The 21,662-nt window shown below is 36.6% G+C and overlaps 1 protein-coding gene across 1 annotated transcript in view; it reads right to left on the bottom strand.

Moving 5' to 3' along the window:
- Positions 1-355: 355 nt before the first annotated feature.
- Positions 356-21,662, bottom strand: part of LOC123525198 (transmembrane protein 53-like) — a 23,415-nt gene continuing 2,108 nt past the window's right edge. Inside the window, exons 2-3 of the mRNA XM_045304048.2 lie at positions 7,132-7,332; positions 356-6,776 (exon numbers count right to left, since the gene is read on the bottom strand). Of these exons, the coding sequence (XP_045159983.2) occupies positions 6,242-6,776; positions 7,132-7,332 (736 nt within the window). The 3' untranslated portion in view covers positions 356-6,241. The remainder of the gene's footprint in view (positions 6,777-7,131; positions 7,333-21,662) is intronic.

The raw sequence follows: 21,662 nt of genomic DNA, 5'->3' as shown, positions 1-21,662 counted from the left end.
CTTGGCAAGGACTTTGGCAATATTACAGATGTTGGTTAATCTAACCAATGTTTGAGGCGTTGATATTGACTTGTTTCCCCAAGGTAAGTGACACCTTCATTGTAGGAATCGGATAATGAGGAGAGATAACTCCATGACCTCTTCTGTCAAACTGTCCAGTAGAAAATTAATTTTGCCAAAAAAAAATCCATTTATGACCTTTTGCTTCATAATCTTGTACTCTAAATAATTTGATGGACAAGTTCACATTTGAAACAAGCTAAGGATTTAGTAACCTTTGCCAAGCAGGTGACTGGTGAGTACGTTACTAAAGTTATTCAACTGAAACATTTCTTAGTAAAATTTTGGGTGAGAGTTATTTTTCTCCTCTTTTTTTTTTGTAGCAATAACCTTGTCATTGACCCATGCAAAACAAAATACAAGAACTACCTAAGTACCAAGTATGGTCAACATGCTACCTGCATTTCTAATTTAAAATGATTCGTGAAAACTACTTTTCGTAATAATGACCTAGATAGAAGCAACTTTAAGTGCAATCAAACGGCTACCTATGTACGAAGTATGATAGCAAAATCTTTGAAATTGACCTATTTAGTTAGTAAAGTAATACCCTATATATATTTAGTAAAACACTATTAGTACTAAATGTCATAATTCTTTGTTTCTGAAACTTGCATGGCTATATTTCCCAACATTCCCACATTCCTCTAGCCTTGGCAGCATCAGTATACGAAAAAAAATCTATACAAGCGCATAAGCCATAACAGTATTTTTAAATGCAAGTATAAATGCCTGCTGAGTTAAAGTGAAATATATAAATATACTTATTAGAATATATCATTGGCATGTAAAAAGGATTACCACCAAAGAATAGTAAATTTGGTATAACCAATATATGATTTATCATATGGCACAATATGTGTGCAATATATACAAATGTTATGTTTGGGACTGGACAGAAAACTGCTGTAGAATTTCCAGGAGTTCTCTCTCAAGCCTTCGATGTTAGCAGCACCATGTGGACATTTTATCAACAAGTAATTTACTGTTGATTCATTTCATTAGCAAAGATGTTATTAAAACACCTCATTCCCTCAGTCAAACATTAAATCAACATTTATGTAATCTTCGGGAAGAATTGTATAACTTCTTTGTTTGACTTTTGGTTCACTTTTTATACACCTTCATTAAATACAACCACATTTTACTCAATCTTATGTATTGTTTAATGTCAAGTCTTGTCTACAAAAAATAAACAATGAAATAATTAATCTACATTTTACTTATTCTTATGTATTGTTTAGAGCTACTTTCCACAGAACAATTAAATTTTGTTATGGGAAAAACTGTTCTACTTGTACATGGTCAAATAATTTTGTTTTCTACATGGTCAAATAATTTTGTTTTCAATACTGAAGCAGTGAAAATTGTTAAAATTGGCATACTTTCAAAGATTTCGATGGGAATTACCACATAACTACTAACTGTCATCCACGACACTTATGCAATTATAACAAGAGGGCCATGATGGCCCTATATATCTCTCACCAGAGTTGATCTGACCCCACATGACCAAGGGTTGAACTTGACCTAAAGATCATCAAGACAAACATTCTGACTAAATTTCATAAAGATTTGGTTACAACTGTGGCCTCTAGGGTGTTCACAAGCTTTTCCTTTGATTTGACCGGGTGACCTAGTTTCTGACCCCATATGACCCAGATTCGAACTTGACCTATAGATTAGCAAAACAAACATTCTGGCTAATTCTCATGAGTTTCAAACTTAAATTGTGGTCTCGAGAGTGTTGAAAAGAATTTCCTTTGATCTGTTCTAGTGACCTAGTTTTTTACCCCACATGACCAAGATTCAAACCTGACCTAGAAATGATTAAGACAATCATTCTGACCCAGTTTCATAAAGATTGATTCACAAATGTGGCCTCTAAAGTGTTCCCAAGCTTTTCCTTTAATCTGACCAGGTGACCTAGTTTTTGATCCCACATGACCAGGATTCAAAGTTAACCTATAAATCATCAAGCCAAACTTTCTAAGTTTCATAAATATTGGGTCACAACTGTGGCCTCTAGAGTGTTCACAAGCTTTTCCTTTGATTTGATCAGGTGACCTAGTTTTAAATCCAACATGACCCAGTTTCGAAACTGACTTAGAGATCATCAAGACAAACATTCTGACCAAGTTTCATAAAGATTGGGTCACAAATGTGGTCTCTAGAGTGTTCACAAGGTTTTCCATTGATCTGACCTACTGACCTAGTTTTTGACCCAACATGACCCAGATTCAAACTTGACCTAGAGATCATCAAGACTAACATTCTGATCAAGTTTCATAAAGATTGGGGCACAAATGTGGTCTCTAGAGTGTTCACAAGCTTTTCCTTTGATCTGACCTACTGACCTAGTTTTTGACCCCACATGACTCAGTTTTGAACTTGACCTAGAGATCATCAAGACTTCCATTCTGACTAAGTTTCATAAAGATTGGGTCAAAATGTGGTCTCTAGAGTGTTCACAAGCTTTTCCTTTGATCTGACCTACTGACCTAGTTTTTGACCCAACATGAACCAGTTTCGAACTTGACTTGGGGATCATTAAGACTAACATTCTTACCAAGTTTCATAAAAATTGGGTCAAAAATGTGGTCTCTAGACTGTTCACAAGCTTTTCCTTTGATCTGAACTACTGACCTAGTTTTTTAACCCAACATGACCCAGTTTCGAACTTGACCCAGAGATCATGAAGACTTACATTCTGATCAAGTTTCGTAAAGATTGGGTCAAAAATGTGGTCCCTAGAGTGTTCACAAGCTTTTCCTTTGGTCTGACCTAATGACCTAGTTTTTGATCCCACATGACCCAGTTTCGAACTTGACCTAGTGATCATCAAGACTAACATTCTGACAAAGTTTCATAAACATCGGGTCAAAAATGTGGTCTCTAGAGTGTTCACAAGCTTTTCCTTTGGTCTGACCAACAGACCTAGTTTTTGACCCCACATGACCCAGTTTCGAACTTGATCCAGAGATCACCAAGTCTAACTTTCTGACCAAGTTTCATAAAGATTGGGTCACAAATGTGGTCTCTAGAGTGTTCACAAGCTTTTCCTTTGATCTGACCTACTGACCAAGTTTTTGACCCAACATGACCCAGTTTCGAACTTGACCTAGAGATCATTAAGATTAACATTCTAACCAAGTTTCATAAAGATTGGTTCAAAAATGTGGTCTCTAGAGTGTTCACAAGCTTTTCCTTTGGTCTGACCTACTGACCTAGTTTTTGACCCCACATGATCCAGTTTCGAACTTGACCCAGAGATCATCAAGACTAACTTTCTGACCAAGTTTCATAAAGATTGGGTCACAAATGTGGTCTCTAGAGTGTTCACAAGCTTTTCCTTTGGTCTGGCCTACTGACCTAGTTTTTGACCCCACATGATCCAGTTTCGAAATTGACCCAGAGATTATCAAGACTAACTTTCTGACCAAGTTTCATAAAGATTGGGTCACAAATGTGGTCTCTAGAGTGTTCACAAGCTTTTCCTTTGATCTGACCTACTGACCTAGTTTTTGACCCCACATGACCCAGTTTCGAACCTGACCTAGAGATCATCAAGACTAACATTCTGACCAAGTTTCATAAAGATTGGGTCACAAATGTGGCCCCTAGTGTTCACAAGGCAAATATTGACGGACGACACACGCCGAACAATGACCGGTCACAATAGCTCACCTTTAGCACTTTGTGCTCTGGTGAGCTAATAATAGCACAGATAATGTTGGCACTTGTCCAGACATCTATTTCATGATGTAAGCCATGTCAATGTTCGGCAGTAAGAAATTGAGACATTGATTCTGTACTAGTACAAACCTGTTCTCGGCAAGTAACTGCCAACTTCCCCACAAGAATCAGAGGTGGCTTCAGACATATTGTCTTTTATCAAACTGTCATGGAGAACATATGCCTCGCCCACGGGCTGAACTCAAGACCCTGTGATCTGTAGATCTGTGCTCGCACTATAGAGCTAAGTGGGAGGCTAACGATTATGAGGAAAAATAATTAACACTTCGTAAACAAAACATACAAGTTACAGTCCATTTATCTTACCTTAATCTTGTAACTACTGCTTACAGTCACCTTGTTGACTGTTTATATCTGTGAATTTTTTTTTTGACATTTGGGAGAACCAATAAAATTTCTGTACTTCCAATTTCACCTTCTAAAAATAGGTTTTGGTACACCATGAAAAATAAGCAATTACAAAATAACAAAATGGAGTTAAAATACAACAATTGCTATTTGCATAGTCTGAAGTTGAAAATAAAATATTAAATGCTTGCAATTCCATGGAAGGTAGCTTTCATGGCAAGCATGTCTACAACAAATTCAACAATGATACAATTAATGAACAACAATAGCTATCTAATGATGACACAGGAGTATTTGAAACCATACAAACATTTCCTATGCTGCAATAAGGGGCATAATTTCATAAACTTGCTTTAAAATTATGGAGCCTGTCTCAGAATGGTCATTTTCTGATGTTAAAATATTTTTAAAACTTTGACAGCATTCAGTACAACAGTTTCTGAGAAAACTGCTTATATGCAAAACTGTCAACAAATTTCTAAGATAAAATGGGGCATAACTGTGTAAACCAGAATTACAAAACCCGTCTACTAGTTTCTGATAAACATGTGTACATACAAAACTTTCTCAAACTTTTAATACTAAAAAGGGCATAATTTTAACAACATGTAGGCCAGAGCTACATAACCTGTAAGGTAAAGTCTTGATGCTAAATATGTTTGGAGTTCGAAAATTTCTGAGAAACATCCTTACATGTGAAACCTTCACCAAAACTTTTAAGTTAAAAAGTGGCAATACTCTGACTAAATAAAAGCAAGAGTTATATTACTTGTCCTATGAGCTAAATTAGTGATACCAAAGACAAGACTTAGTGTAATAGATTTTAGCCAAGTAGAGTTTGAGAAACCTGCTTATATGCAAAGCAAAACGTTTTGGATGACAATGAAAGGATGATAACAAAAGTCTCTACAATTTGAAAAATTTCAAGTAGTCAAGCTAAAATCTTAAACGCTTGTTTATTAAATGTATAATAAAAGCTTACATAAATCCACTAACAATAATCTTTTGCACTAGTCTACAAAAATGTAAGCACCTAAAAGGAAAAAAAAACTTTCTCAAAATTTAATTTCAGTCATTTCTTTTAGCAGACAAATGATTAAGACCAGGCCAAACTTTCACTCCTCAAGTTCAATGACAAATGTTTTCTAACTCTAAATTTCTGACTAAACTTTCCTGTCACTATTAAAAAATACAAATTTTCAAAATCTTTGCTAAGACTATTATATTACATTTACATGCAGCAGGCTTTAGTGAGAAAAAAATTAAATCTTTTAAAAACTATCTGCCTGAAACATATTTAACAAGAGCTGTCACTAATGGTGACAAATGCCCCCGAAGCGCCTTGACCTTTGACCTTGACCTTTGACCCCAAAGTCAATAGGGGTTGTGTACTCAATAAGTACTATTAGCATGTGAAGTCTGAAGGTCCTGGGTGCAGTGGTTCACGAGTAAAGTGCCTTCATGCAAAAAGTCAACATTGGCCCCTGTGACCTTGACCTTTGACCTGGTGACCCCAAAGTCAGTAAGGGTCGTGTACTCAATAAGTACTAACAGCATGTGAAGTTTGAAGGTCCTGGGTGCAGTGGTTCGTGAGTAAAGTGCCTTCATGCAAAAAGTTTAACATTGGCCCCTGTGACCTTGACCTTTGACCTGGTGACCCTAAAGTCAGTAGGGGTCGTGTACTCAATAAGTACTATTAGCATGTGAAGTTTGAAGGTCCTGGGCGCAGTGGTTCGCGAGTAAAGTGCCTTCATGCAAAAAGTTAACATTGGCCCCTGTGACCTTGACCTTTGACCTGGTGACCCCAGTCAGTAGGGGTCGTGTACTCAATAAGTACTATCAGCAAGTAAAGTTTGAAGGTCCTGGGTACAGTGGTTCGCGAGTAAAGTGCCTTCATGCAAAAAGTTAAAGTTTGCCTTCATGCAAAAAGTTAACGTTGTGACGAACGAACGGACGGACAGTTGAAAACTAATAAGCCTCCCTTCGGGGGCATAAAAACTTGGGCAGAGACAAGGCGAAAACATAGGTGAAAGATAAAGATGGACCAGACATGAACTTTTCTTTGCTTCCTTAGTTACTACTGCTTCTTTGCTAACAGGTAATCCTGATTGGTCTCGAGAGTTTCTTGGTCAGAATGTCGCTCAATATCTTGGTCATAACCTAAACATGAGATTAGGAAGTCACCACAAGCTTCGGCATATTGCTCAGGATGTTTCCTCAGGTGTGAAACATGATCCGTGTCATCCCAGCACATGGCACTTACATGCACACCAAGTGCACGTCTGCGGCTAATCATATCTTCAATGTCCTCTGCAAGGATAATTTTGTCCACAACGGAGTATAAAAAAAGCATTGGCCAGCGTGTTGGATCAGATGCCATTTTGTCCCAAAGAAAATGATTACTTTTCTCTTTTATTTTGGGATAGAACTTGACAGCTAGACTAGATATCACACCTGTAAATGCTAAATATAGCCATAAACAAAACATCATGATATATCGTAAAACTGGATTAACGTTAAGACTTGTCCCATAAGCTACAGCAGCATTTTTAAAACGAGGTTTTCCTGGGGCACTGTCGATAACAACACCACATACATTGAGATTCTGGTACCTGAAAGAGATAGGTTTTAACAATGTTTAATCATTTACATGTTCAAATGGAATCCAAAACATCAAATTTATTACCACTACTCACATTTAAGGAAAACTTAAAACAAATTATAAATAAACTTTTCAGGATAACTTTTCGTTTATTTTTTCAGAACAAGATATTTCTACATGAAAATATACATACACCTTAATGGCAAGGTCAGAACCTCAAGATTCCAAAAAATGCTAAAACCTTTCAGATCCACTTATTTCAGAAAATTAATATCAAAACATTTTAAATATTTCAAGTCATCTTAATCCTTCTCTTACCACTGTACTTATATGGTAAAATATCACCCTCTCTATGGGTATTATACCTTTTATCTCCACTGGTGAGGACCTCAACAATGTTTGCATACACAAAGCTGCCATTGTTGCTGAAGATATGGAACAAAATTGGATTTTCTGTGATTGAGTAGTCCTCCAATAAATCTAGTAACTTGCAAGCAGTGTCCTTTAATTGTTCCACTTTGAAAAATGCAGTATCTCTTGGTGATGTATATCTGATAGTTATACACCTGAAAAAAAAAGAAAGTAGAGAATAATATTTCAACATCAATCCTTTTATTATATTATTGTAGTATAACTGTTTGATTATGGTACGACCAAAACTTCCCAGCATTCTGACATTAACCAGTTTTTCTTTTCCATCCCACACTTGCTTAAAATAAAACGGATACATGTATTATGGTTCTACTTCAATTTACTCCTGTCATTTTAAAGTGACTCTCAAAGCATTGGATTTTTACCGACTTTAGTGGAAAAGTGTGTTATACTGACAGGAGAAAAGTAAGATCAAATTTGTAACTTTAGTTACCTACCCTGATATTCTATAACAAAGATGCAATAACTAAGCATTAACAAAAGGGCCATGATTGCTTGGACATTTTTGGTAACTGGTCAACCAAGGAACATTTGTGTGCAGTTTCTAACAAGAATATTCTTAAAGTTTCCATTATATATATAAGATAAAAGGTGCCCGGCACCTTCCAGTCTTCTTTTCTGACATAAATGAATGATATAAAGGAGTTTGGTAGGTCATCAAACCCATACATTGTATTTGGATACGGTAATTGTTTTAAAATCAAACTAGCAGTTTTGATAATAATATTTTTAAAGTTTTCCATACAGCCACACAAAGAAAACTTGCCCCATATCATGACAGCTGCATTTTAGAATAATAAACTTTATTAGTAATACTGACATAACATGTCTTTGGCTAGGCAAGGAACTGGGTAGGTTGTCACCCAACAAACTTTGCTGAAACATTATTTTGAAACTGAACCAACAGTCTCAAGTCCTAATAAGAGAAGATTTCCAGCACAAAGAGAAAACTGCCAGTAACCCCTGGTAGCCATGTACCCCGTGTGCCATCGCTAATCTGCAAGTGCAGGACAATATGTATGAAAAGATATAGTTCAGATTTTCTTAGTACAAAAAGGGCCATAATTCTGACAAAATGCAGGTTAGAGTTATGGTTCTTGGTCTACTTACTCATTCAATGATGATAAACAAGGGTGCAAAGTATCAAAACTGTAGCTCTTACAGTTTTGGGATAAAGTGGATCTAAACAAAAATTTTAACCAAGGAACTCAAATTTTCTAAGTACAACAGGAGCTGTCCGTAAGACAGCGCGCTCCACTATTTGGCGATTTGACACTAAAATGAATATATATCTCAATAAGAGACCTCTACTTTAAAAGGAAGATACACCAAGGGGCATTAATTCTGTCAAGAATACAAATTAGAGTTATTGGGATTGTTACCACACATGCAGATGATGATGGTAAAGATATACTTTGAGTTTCAAGTCATTATCTTATACAGTACCAAAGTTATGCCCAGAAAAGGAAGTTTGTTAAAAAATTTAAGTATGAAAGGGGCATAATTTGGCCAAAAATACAATCAGAGTTATGGTGATTGTTACCACACATGCAGATGATGATGATAAAGATACATTTTAAGTTTCAAGTCTTTATCTTATATTGCATTAAAGATATATCCAGAAAGCGAAGATTGCAAAAAAAATTCAAGTACAAAAGGGACATAATTCTACCAAAAATACAATTAAAGTTATGGGGTTTGTAACCACGCATGCAGATGATGATCATAAAGAAATATTTTTAATTTCAAGTCATTATCTTTTAAAGTACCAAAGATATGTCTATAAACGAAGGTTTCGAAAAAATTTTAACATGAAAATAATTCCAAGTATAACAACTTTGTGACCTTGACCTTGGGTATAAAGGGCCCAGCCCCTGAACAATATTTATGTGAACTTACAGTAAGATATAAGCAATAGTAACAAAGATATGACAGAAAAACAAAGGTTGCCGAAAAACTTTAACCTTAAAAATAACCTAAGTATTACACCTTGGTGACCTTGACCTTGGGTATAATGGGCCCATCCCCTGTACATACTTTGTTTGTATGCTGGGCAATGTCTATGTAAAGTTACAGTAAGATAAAAGCAATAGTAACAAAGCTATGACAGAAAAACAAAGGTTGCCGGAAAACTTTAACCTTAAAAATAACCGAAGTATAACACCTTGGTGACCTTGACCTTGGGTATAATGAGCTCAGCCCCTATACATACTTTGTTTGTATAATGGACAATGTTTGTGTGAAGTTATAGTAAGATATAAGCAATAGTAACAAGATATGACAGAAAAACAAAGGTTGCCGAATAACTTTAACCTTAAAAATAACCTAAGTATAACACCTTGGTGACCTTGACCTTGGGTATAATGGGCTCAGCCCCTACACATACTTTGTTTGTATACTAGACAATGTTTATGTGAAGCTACAGTAAGATATAAGCAATAGTAACAAAGATATGATAGAAAAACAAAGGTTGCCGAAAAACTTTAACCAAGAAAGGTCACGCCAATGCTGACACTGGGGCGAATAGAATAGCCCCCCTATTCTCCGAATAGCGGAGCTAAAAGGGGCCATAATTCTGACAAAATGCAAACAGAGTTATGGTTCTTGGCCTAGATAGTCATCTAACAATTGTAAACAAGTGTGCAAAGTTTCAAAGCTGTAGATCCTACAGTCTTTTAGAAAAAGTTGACCTAAACAAAAATTTTATCCAACCCAAATGCCAATGATTAAATGACGACAATACCAAATAGACTTTTTCAAAAATCAAACAAGCTAAATATCAACATTGCTTGAAGAATTGTGTAGAATGCTTCCATTAAGGAACACCATTTCAGATAAGACTTTGTTTTTCATACAGCAATAGAGTAAAACTAGTCCCATCCCTAATGGCCATGTTTTTTAACAAATCAACATGGCTTGGAGGAACCTTGTGAAAGGTCACAAGAAAAATTGGTCTGAAATTATTTTGAAATTTTGCCAGCCATTCAAAAGGAGAAGACTTTAAAAGCTTTCCATACAGCCATACAGAAAAAACTAGTCCTGCCTCCTGGTACCCATGTTTTGTAACAATTTTATTTATTTATTTGGGTTTTACGGCGCACCAACACAGTATAGGTTATATGGCGCCAAACAGGACTACAAATTTTGGTTTCACATCTCATTTACATCGAAATAACAAATGGGCCATGATGGCCCTGTATCGCTCACCTGAGTACCATTGCTCAAAATGATATGATCAAGTTTTGACATAGAGCACATAGGCATACACATTAAATATCATCAGGATAATCATTTTCTTGTAACAGTCCCTTCTGACCTAGTCAGGGCCAATTTCCATACCACGTTTGAGGGGCCTAGACTCAAATGCTGCATTTTTGTACTGACTATTCCTTACCCTGGAAGACTTAAATAACATTTAAAACCAATCTCATTAGATGCTGCTGTGATGTATTCGTTTACATTAAATAAAGGGAGGTAACTTGTCATAAATTCAGTCAATATGTATCTTTACTGATCGTCCAAGTCCATCTGTTGACATAAATGAAATTTCAGATCAGTATCTTCATTAGTTACAGAGATATACCCATTTTAATTTGAAATAAAGGGAGGTAATTTGAAATAAAATCAGGTCATAGTTATCTACCCTGATTGTCTCAGTCAAACTAATGACAATAATGAAATTTCAAATAAGTCCTATATGTACTTACTGATATAAATCTATTTTGATTACGATCAGGAGAGGTAATCAGATATAAAATAACTCTGGAACCTACGCTTGAATCTGACAGATTTGTCATGGAATCGTTGAAGATATTTTGGAAGTTTGTATCAAATCAACCATAAATGAAGTCTCTATATGGCTGCAAAAGCCAAAATAGCAAATTTTGGACCTTAAAGGGGCCATAACTCTGGAACCCATGATGGAATCTGGCCAGTTCAAGAAAGGAACCAAGATCTTGTGGTGATACAAGTTGTGTGCAATTTTGCTTAAAATGAAATCATAAATGAAGCTGCTATTGTGCAGACAAGGTCAAAATAACTATATTTGGCCCTTTCAGGGGCCATAACTCTGGAACCAATTATGGGATCTGGCCGGTTCAAGAAATGAACCAAGATCTTATGGTGACACAAGTTTTGTGCAAGGTTGATTAAATTCAAATCATAAATGAAGCTGCTATTGTGCAGAAAAGGTCAAAATAGCTAATTCTGGCCCTTTCAGGGGCAATAACTCTGGAACCCATAAAGGGATCTGGCCGGTTTAAGAAAGGAATTGAGATCTTATGGTGACACAAGTTTTCTGCAAGTTTGATTAAATTCAAATCATTAATGAAGCTGCTATTGTGCAGACAAGGTCAAAATAGCTAATTCTGGCCCTTTCAGGGGCCATAACTCTGGAACCCATGATAGAATCTGGCCAGTTCAAGAAAGGAACCGAGATCTTATGGTGATACAAGTTGTGTGCAAGTTTGGTTAAAATAAAATCATAAATGAAACCACTATCGTGCAAACAAGAAATGGACGGACGACGAATGAAGGGCGATCACAAAAGCTCACCTTGTCACTATGTGACAGGTGAGCTAAAAACATGAGGTATGGAATCAAAATTTGCATACCTGCTGGAATCACAGAGTTACAGCAAAACCAAGTGTTAAGACCCTATTAGTCGCCTCTTACGATCATGCAAGGGTAAGGCAGTGGTTCCAATTCTTTTCATACACAGATCGTCCCAGAACCACATGGGGCGTTTTGTAACAAACTGAACAAACTGAAGACATTTGGTACCTGGTCACCAAAGGAAGATTTGTGTGAAATTATCTGGAACACTGCTGAGAAATTGTTTTGAAATTAGGCCAGTGGCTCTAAGGAGAAGATTTTTGAAGTTTTTTATTTTGGTTGACATATATTGCAACAAGAACAGATTCTAAGGAAACAAGAGCTCGTAGAACACGAAACGTCCCCCTTGATGCATTCAGTAATTGCACAAGGAACAGAAATTATTTGGTCACTGTACACAAAAATTCTACTGTTCTGGGTCAATGTGACCTTGACCTTTGACCTACTGACCTCAAAATCAATAGGGGTCATCTGCTGGTCAGGATCAACCTCCTTATAATGTTTCATAATCCTAGGCCCAAGCGTTCTCAAGTTATCATCCGGAAGCAGTTAACTGTTCCGGGTCACTCTGACCTTGGTCCTATGGACCTCAAAATCAATAGGGGTCATCTGCTAGTCTTGACCAACCTCCCTATCAACTTTCATCACCCTAGGCCCAAGCATACTTGAGTTATCATCCAGAAACCATTTAACTGTTCCAGGTCACTGTGACCTTGACCTTTGGCCTACTGATCTCAAAATCATTAGGGGTGATCTGCTGATCATGAATAACTTCCCTATCAAGTTTCGTGATCCTAGGGCCAAGAGTTCTCAAGTTAACGTCTGGAAAAGGTTTAACTGTTTCGGATCACTGTGACCTTGAACTTCGAGCTACTGACCTTAAAATCTATAGGAGTCATCTGCTGGTCATGAATATTCTCCTTATCAACTTTCATGATCCTAGGCTCAAGCGTTCTTGAGTTATAGTCCAGAAACCCTTCAACTGTTCCAGGCCACTGTGACATTGACCTTTGACCTACTAATCTCAAAATAATCAATTGGTGTCATCTGCTGGTCATGACCAACCTCCCTATCAACTTTAATGATCCTAGGGACAAGCTCTCGAGTTATCATCTGGAAATGGATTGGTCTACACCAACCAACAGATCGACCGACCGACTAACATCTGCAAAACAATATACCCGTCCTTCTTCGAAGTGAGGCATTAATGAGGGCAGACAGGCATCCAATAATCCTAAATGCTCATCACATATAAAAACATTCCATAAATTTGCAAAAGTGCGATAACAAAAAGGGGGAAAATAAGTACAAGAGGGTCATGATGACCCTATATCGCTCACCTGTTAAACTTTGCCTTGGAATCATCAAGATACACATTCTGACCAAGTTTCATGTAGATAGGGTCATAAATGTAGCCTCTAGTGTTCACAAACTTTTCCTTTGGTTTGAGTGGTGACCTAGTTTTTGACCCGACCCAGTTTCGAATTTGACATTGGAATCATCAAGATAAACATTCTTACCAAGTGTCATGAAGATAGGGTCATAATTATGGCCACTAGAGTGATAACACACTTTTCCTTTGATTTGAGCGGGTGACCTAGTTTTTGACCCCACATGACCCAGTTTTAAACTTGGCCTAGAAATCATCAGGATAAACATTCTGACCAAGTTTCAAGAAGATAGGATCATGAATGTGGCCTTTAGGGTCTTTACAAGAATTTTCTTTGATTTGACCTGGTGACCTAGTTTTTGACCCCTCATGACCCAGTTTTGAATCATGAAGATAAACAGTCGGTGCAAGTTTGTATCAAATCAAAGAATAAATGAAACTTTTATATGGCTGAAAGGGCCAAAATAGAATTTTGCCTCTTTCAGGGGCAGTAACTCTAGAACCAATTACGTAATCTAGCCGGTCCCAGATCTTATTGTGATTTAAGTTGTGTATAAGTGTGGTTAAAATCGAATGTAAATTGTCACTTCTATCATGTCCAGAAGGTAAAAATTAACATATTTTGGCTCTTTCAGGAGTCAAGCTGGGTCCATAACTCCCGAACCTATGATTGGATCTGACGGTTTCATCAGGGAATCCATGTTCTATGGTTGTTAAAGTGTCAAATCAAACTATAAATGAAGTCTCTATATGGCTGCAAAAGCCAAAATAGCAAAGTCTGGCCCTTTAAGAGGCCATAACTCTGGAACCCATGAAGGGATCTGACCAGTTTTCGAAAGGAACCTAGATATTATGTCAATGCAAGTTGTGTGCAAATTTGATTAAAATCCATTACAAAATGTGGTCTCTACTGTGTTCACAAGAAATTGTGAATGATTACGGATGACAGACGATGGACCAAGGGCGATCACAACAGCTAACCTTGTCACTACATGACAGGTGAGCTAAAAAGAATCTACAATCTTTATCATGAGCGACTGGGTTAACCCTCAAAAATATGTCTAGGTCCTTAAAATGGGTCGTGTAGAAGACCGAGGCTATATACATGGCTGCCATAAGAATAATATATTACGGACATTGCAGCCATGTCCCTACTCAGTTATTCACATGGCAGCCATGTCACTTAGAAAATATTTGCACGGCAATAATTGTAAGGGACCACTGGAGCGACATACGGAAAGGATTTTTCTGCTGAAAGTACGGATTTTGCAATCTACGTTTAGTTACATTTTCATTCTTTGATGTATTCTACGGCCTGGAATTTTGTAAATGTGTTGTGCATTTTCCAAAGGCCGCAATATTTAACACCTCCTGAACAATGCAGTATATACATACATGTGGCAAAAAATGATCAATTTTGAATGATTAGCGCACAGAAGCTGGTCACTCTACAAGCTTACTAGAATCTAAGCCTAGAAGTGCTTACTAGCGTACTTGAATTAAGAGTTCGAGTATCAGAGGAGAGATATATTCATTAAACATATGTATTAAAACAAGAGATCACAGAGTGATCTTGGCGCCCACCAATGTGCCATTTTTGAGTGTTCCAAATTTCAAGACTTAATGACTAGCTCAAAGTCAAATTTCATTTCCGTACACAACACTGTGCATGTGGTCCAAATTCGAAAGATGTAGCTTGAGAAATGTGAAAGTAGGTCACTAGATCAATTTCAAGGACAAAGTTCTTTGTACACAAAACTATGCATGTGCATCAAGTTTGAAGGATGTAGTTTGAGAATTTTGAAAGTAGGTCACTAGGTCAATCTTAAGGTCAAAGTTTATTTCGGTACACAAAACTATGCAAGTGGTCCAAATTTGAAGGCTGTAGCTTGAGAAATGTGAAAGTAGGTCACTAGGTCAAAATCAAGGTCAAATTTCACTTCACAACACAAATCTATGCATGTGGTCCAAATTTGAAGCCTGTATCTTCAAAAATGTGAAAGTAGGTCCCTAGGTCAATGTCAAGGTCAAAGTTTGTTTTGGAACACAATCCTATGCATGTGGTCTAAACTTGAAGCCTGTAGCTACAGAAATGTGAAAGTAGGTCACTAGGTCAATCTTAAGGTCAAAGTTCATTTCGGTACACAAAACTATGCAAGTGGTCCAAATTTGAAGGCTGTAGCTTGAGAAATGTGAAAGTAGGTCACTAGATCAAAATCAAGGTCAAATCTTATTTCGAAATACAGAACTATGCATGTGGTCCAAATTTGAAGCCTGTACCTTCAAAAATGTGAAAGTAGGTCACTAGGTCAATGTAAAGGTCAAAGTTTGTTTCGGTACACAAAACCATGCATGTGGTCCAAATTTGAAGGCTGTAGCTTGAGAAATGTGAAAGTAGGTCACTAGGTCAAAATCAAGGTCAAATTGTATTTCAGAATACAGAACTATGCATGTGGTCCAAATTTGAAGCCTGTACCTTCAAAAATGTGAAAGTAGGTCACTAGGTCAATGTAAAGGTCAAAGTTTGTTTCGGTACATAAAACCATGCATGTGGTCCAAATTTGAAGGCTGTAGCTTGAGAAATGTGAAAGTAGGTCACTGGGTCAAAATCAAGGTCAAATTTCATTTCGGAACACGAAACTATGCATGTGGTCCAAATTTGAAGCCTGTACCTTCAAAAATGTGAAAGTAGGTCACTAGGTCAATGTCAAGGTCAAAGTTTTTTTCAGTGCACAAAACTATGCATGTGGTCCAAATTTGAAGGTTGTAGCTACAGAAATGTGAAAGTAGGTCACTAGGTCAAAATCAAGGTCAACTCATGTCAAGGTTCATCTTGCCACTCAAAACCATACATGTGGTCCAAATTTGAATGTTGTAGGTTATTGACAAGAAGTTTTTAAAAGCTTTTCCCTATATATGTCTATATGAACCATGTGACCCCCAGGGCGGGGCCATATTTGACCCTAGGGGGATAATTTTAACAAACTTGGTAGAGAACCACTAGATGGTGCTACATTACAAATATCAAAGCCCTAGGCCCTGTGGTTTTGGACAAGAGGTTTTTCAAAGTTTTTCCCTATATAAGTCTATATAAACCATGTGACCCCCGGGGCGGGGCCATATTAGACCCATGGGAAATAATTTGAATCTTCTTGGTAGAGGACCACTAGATGATGCTTCATACCAAATATCAAAGCCCTGGGCTCTGTGGTTTTGGACAAGAAGATTTTCAAAGTTTTTCCCTATATAAATCTATGTAAATTATAGAAATAAACAAAGGGCCATAACTTACTAAAAAATTGTTGAACCAGTCTGATTTTCAGGGGGACACAACTAGGGTACCAATACATTATTCTGACAAAGTTTGGTCAAAATCCCCCTGGTAGTTTCTGAGGAGATGCGATAACGAGAAATTGTTAACGGAAGGACGGACGGACGGACGGACGGACGGAAGGACGCCGGACCACGGACGCAGAGTGATTTGAATAGCCCACCATCTGATGATGGTGGGCTAATAAATGTGGACAAGAAACTATCGTATAATACCTCCTGTACAATATAAGATTTGAGATGCGTTATTTATTCATTTACCTATTTTATTTATTTGTTTATCTATTTATTTATGTAGTAGGGTTGAGTATGATGGTGCACTTATACTTCCTTGCTGTTGAGCTAGATTTTATAGAGACGTGGTAGAGTGTCCGCCTTAGGTGTAAGAGGTCCCGTGTTCAATCAGGGCTGAAGTATTTTCAGTCTGTTACATTTGGCACCCAACGTAAATAACTCATGAGTAGATATGAATAAACACCTTGGAATGTCCCACAGAGGTTCAAACTCCTGAAATTCAAGGATGAATTCTAAAATGGAGGGGGTGTATGTAGTAGGGTAGAGTATCTTCCGGAAAGTTGGGAAAAATGACCGGACACTCGGTCCGGCAATGTCTAAAAATCTGTCAGACCAAAAAACAATTCACCGGACCGAAAATGAACTTGTAGTGCAGAACCAAAAAAAAGGCTCTGTAAACTACCAGTTTAACAGTTTACGTAAGAATCTTCACCATTTATCATTTATTAAGATAGAACCTCTTCATTCCGTAGTCATTTTTGCTTTCTGTACGTTCGGCAGGCATGTATTTTCATTAATTATTGGATTCTGCACCAGTATTTTTTTAATGAGGCCGTTTTGTCAAGATGTTGCGGTTCTCGGGATACGATAAATGCCGGTCAGTCGGACCACATCCGGGTTAAAAAAAGGCGGACCACGTCAAAATTTTGCGGTCATGTCCGGCAGACTGACGACTTTCCGGAAGTCTGTAAGGATGCACTTATACTTCTTTGCTATTGAGCTAGCTTATACAGTGATGTGGTAGGGTGGCCACCATAGGTGTAAGAGGTCCCGGGTTAGTTTCCCAGTCAGGGCTGAAGTATTTTCAGTCTGTTACATTTATTTATTTATTTTTATCACCATAACTATTCTTCTTTCTTTGTCTGCAGAACTATTTTCAGGAATGTGTTTAAAAAATACACATTTACAAAATAATATACACTTTATTCAAAGTCCACGACTTTTAATTTACCATACATGCCATAATTTTTCAGAACATTTCCGGGATTCTGAGTTTAAATTTCTGGGATTTTTTACCCTTTGTCCGGGACATACACTGTGACATTGGTATTAGTCTTTTTCATGCATAAATATCATAAAATTACATGTAGTTTCCCAAGATAAACATTGTTCACTCGCTTATAACAAATTTGCTGCAAATGTTGTCTAGCTTTCTAAGGGAGGTGAATACAGGAAATACACATCTATAGTTCGGCACGTGAATTGATTGTGTTCCCGAGGTGAACAGAATTAGGAGACTTACTATATACGAAGAATTGGTCTTTGTGATTTAGAATCTAGCTAGGTGTCTCTGTTATAAGTCTTTCATTTCCATTTATAAAAAAAAGAAAAGAAAAGAAGGAACAAACTAATACAGTTCTTCAGCTACATAATGAAAATCTACAAAAAGTATTCATTTAAAGTAGATTTTTATACACTCGGAAATATCTTAAGAGCAGGCTGTCTAGCATACCCTGACAAAAAATTAGGGCTAATTTTAGGACAATTTGTACAAAAAAATAGGGCTAAAATTAGGAATTTGGTACAATTTTAAGGAAATTTTAGGGCTTAATTTAGGAATTTTCAAATTAAAATATGGACTTTAAAGACCATGTAATGTGCTTACCTTTATGTGATTGACATAAAAGTAACTCACAAATAGAGCTTTATTCACAGAAAAGACGTCTACCACTGGTAAACTGCTTTGAACTGTGCTAAACTGTTTTCTTCTGAATTAGAAGAACTTTTAAACAACATTTAAAACATTTTCTCTTTTTGATCATTGCAAAAAAGTTAAAAAATTAGGAATTTTTGTGAAAAAATAGGGCCTTTTTAGGAATTTCCTTGGATTTTTTTAAAAAAATAGAAATTTTAGCCAAATTGAAAAAAAATAGGAAAAAGTAGGAATTTTAGGGACGCTAGACAGCCTGTAAGAGGAATTAGGTCAAATTACATCAGTCATCTCGCAATGTCAAACACATTTACATCCAACAGTAATGCCGAAAATCAATAAGGGAAATGTTGCTGACACTTGCCCTTTGAAGTTTAGCCGCCATGTGCCTGTGTTTATTTCAGGCAATTCATCAAAATGTGTGTACCAGTTATGTAACCTAATAGGAGGACAATATTTTTTTTACTTATTGTAAAAGTAGGATATACAAAAATCAAAAGTAAGTAGCTTTATTACTGATTGGAAAAAATGCTTTAATTAATATTGGATTTGAACTGTTTGTTTCTGCAAGAATAGAGTTACATGCTGAAGTGATAAGATATTGTTTCCCAGGATAATCAATTAGATCGCCACACGCATGTGCTTTCACACATATTTAATGATGGTAACTTTAACAGTCGTTAATCAATTAACTGTTCACAATTATAATCAAAGTTTTGCAAAGTGGGAGACAGATCAATGGCTTATTCAACACGTGTCCTGCTCGAGTGCATGAAACTGATACTGGATAATTAGGAATAAACAATGTGACACAGGGGAACTGTTTATTGTGTTTTATTAGCGTAAAATTAAAAAATTTATAGACAAAGTTTTTTGGGGGGTTATTTTTATTTGTGTCACGGGTCGTAACATTTATTGACTGTTTTATCCTTAATAGTAACGTGCGCCGTGCATTAAGTCTTTTCCAGAGCTGGAAAATAATACTTAACCCTCGCGCATGCGCCAAATTTCCGATAGTGTTTGTCAGGTTTTATTGTGTTGCATCGTCTGCTGTTTAATTGAATCGGGGCTTTTCGGTAATATCACAGATACTAACGGAAGTTCCCGAGGCAATTCATCCGTGTGTTTGTACATGCAGTTTTAACACTTGTCATGTCTATCCAATCGTCTTGTTTGTCTTACATGTTTGAATGAGAGATAGAATGAGCGAAAGAAATACATTGGTCTGTTCTTTTTATTCTCTTTGCATTTTTTTCACCGCCAAAATCCTTCGGCCCTCAGTACAGACTTTCTTCTCTTACAAGTAAGATGGGAAAATCTTAAATACAAATTCAAACTATTTTGAATTTATTTATTTAATCAACTTATATATAGTTAATTCAATTATTCACCAGACACTGTAGTAAGAAATATTTAGATCTATTGTTCATTATTATTGTATTTTGTATTTCTTTACCCAACGCGTGAATTATTGTTTGTGCAATTTTGTATTATTTTATCTTTATTTTATCATGATTGCTAATTTCATGTTATTATGTTTTAGGATTTTTATTGAGATTGAGAACCTAGCTATGCCGGGATTGCTGATATATTTAAACCTGTGACATTTGTTTCCTGTATTTTCATTTTTCCGGGACACCGGGACGAGCATGTTTTTTCTGGGACAATCCCAGATAATCCACGACGTATCACATGTATGTATTTACACATATCTATACTATATCCGACCACAATCCAATTCACTAAAACTGATCCAGACTACCTAAAATTTGAAGGTGTAAAAGAAAAACTTCATTACTGGAAATAACGAATTAAACAACCATAACAGTATTCTCAACTTATCTACAAATAGACTGCGAAATCCATACTTTTCCACCATTCTCTGTATACAACCGATGATTCATGAGCATGAGTGTACAGTACAGCAACAAGGAACAACCAACAAATATTGACATATCCCTTCAAATTCATTTACACGGCTGCTGTGTCACCGAGAAATTATTTGCATGGCTGTCATGTAAATAGTCACTGCAGGCTTAAAGCAGGATATCCTTTACCTTTAAGGATAACACCCTTTACTCTTTATAGTGGTTTCCGGTAATATCGCGGGTTCCCCCGTATCGCGGTAATCTCCCTTTGCCGGAAATTTTCGCCAAGCGCCACCTAGTGTTGACAGCAGTGACCTACATTCGTAAACCGGATCCACGCGTTTTTGTTTACAAACATTTTTTGCAAAATGCCACCGTAGATGGTAAGTATTACATACTTTTATCGCAAGCATCCAATATTTCAAAAATATACATCTGCTCATCACCCCTTCCCAACAAAAAAACGATTTTATTTAAGTAAAACTAAATCCACAGACCGGCAAGCCTTAGAAAGTTCGTCTGATGCATTGTTTTTATGAATGAAATTGTTGTGATCACGTGATGACGCAAGTAGGCGTGTCCAGTAGATGTCAAATTGAAGGCAAAATTTAAGAGGCCCCAAAAAGGGTTTCTGAAGTTGATTAATTTTCCTATTTTAGAAATGTGAAATTTTCATTATCACACATGAAACAATTTTGAAAATGAGACTTTATTATAAATAACACTTACACTGAGGCCCTAATAGGGTTAAAAGAATAAATATATGATTTTTTAAAAATGTCTTGATTTGAATATACAACTGTATAGCCCATGGCAAAATGTGTTAAATCATACATTAATTTTCTAAATATTTTGATCTGTATTTAAATACACAAAGTATAGTCCTTTTATTCATAGGAGCCAGTGCCAAAAGTTCAGCGCCTTCAGTATGATAGGGCTAATCTACAGCATGCTTTTGAAGCCACACAAAGGGGCATGTCTGTTTATAGGGCTGCAAGACAATACAATGTGCCGGAGTCCACTTTACGTGATCGAACAAGGGGTAACGTCAGTGTCGATGCCAAACCTGGACTTGAAACTCTCTTCAGTCCCTGTGAAGAACAGCAACTGGCTGATCACATAAGTTATATGGCCAGTATTGGTTATGGCTACAATAAGTCTGAAATCCAGTATATGGGTAGAGATTTTGCTCTGTCCCTTGGTAAGACTGTAAAATCACAGACTGCTTTAAGCAACTCTTGGTTTTATGACTTCCTTGCTAGATGGCCTAACCTTAAAATAGTTATGCCTCAAAAGTTGTCACTTGCAAGGGCAAAA

Source organism: Mercenaria mercenaria, chromosome 3 (assembly GCF_021730395.1).
Source record: "Mercenaria mercenaria strain notata chromosome 3, MADL_Memer_1, whole genome shotgun sequence".
Lineage (NCBI taxonomy): Eukaryota > Metazoa > Mollusca > Bivalvia > Venerida > Veneridae > Mercenaria > Mercenaria mercenaria.
The sequence above is the reverse complement of the archived record's forward strand: the minus strand, read 5'-3'. Positions and strand labels throughout refer to the sequence as shown.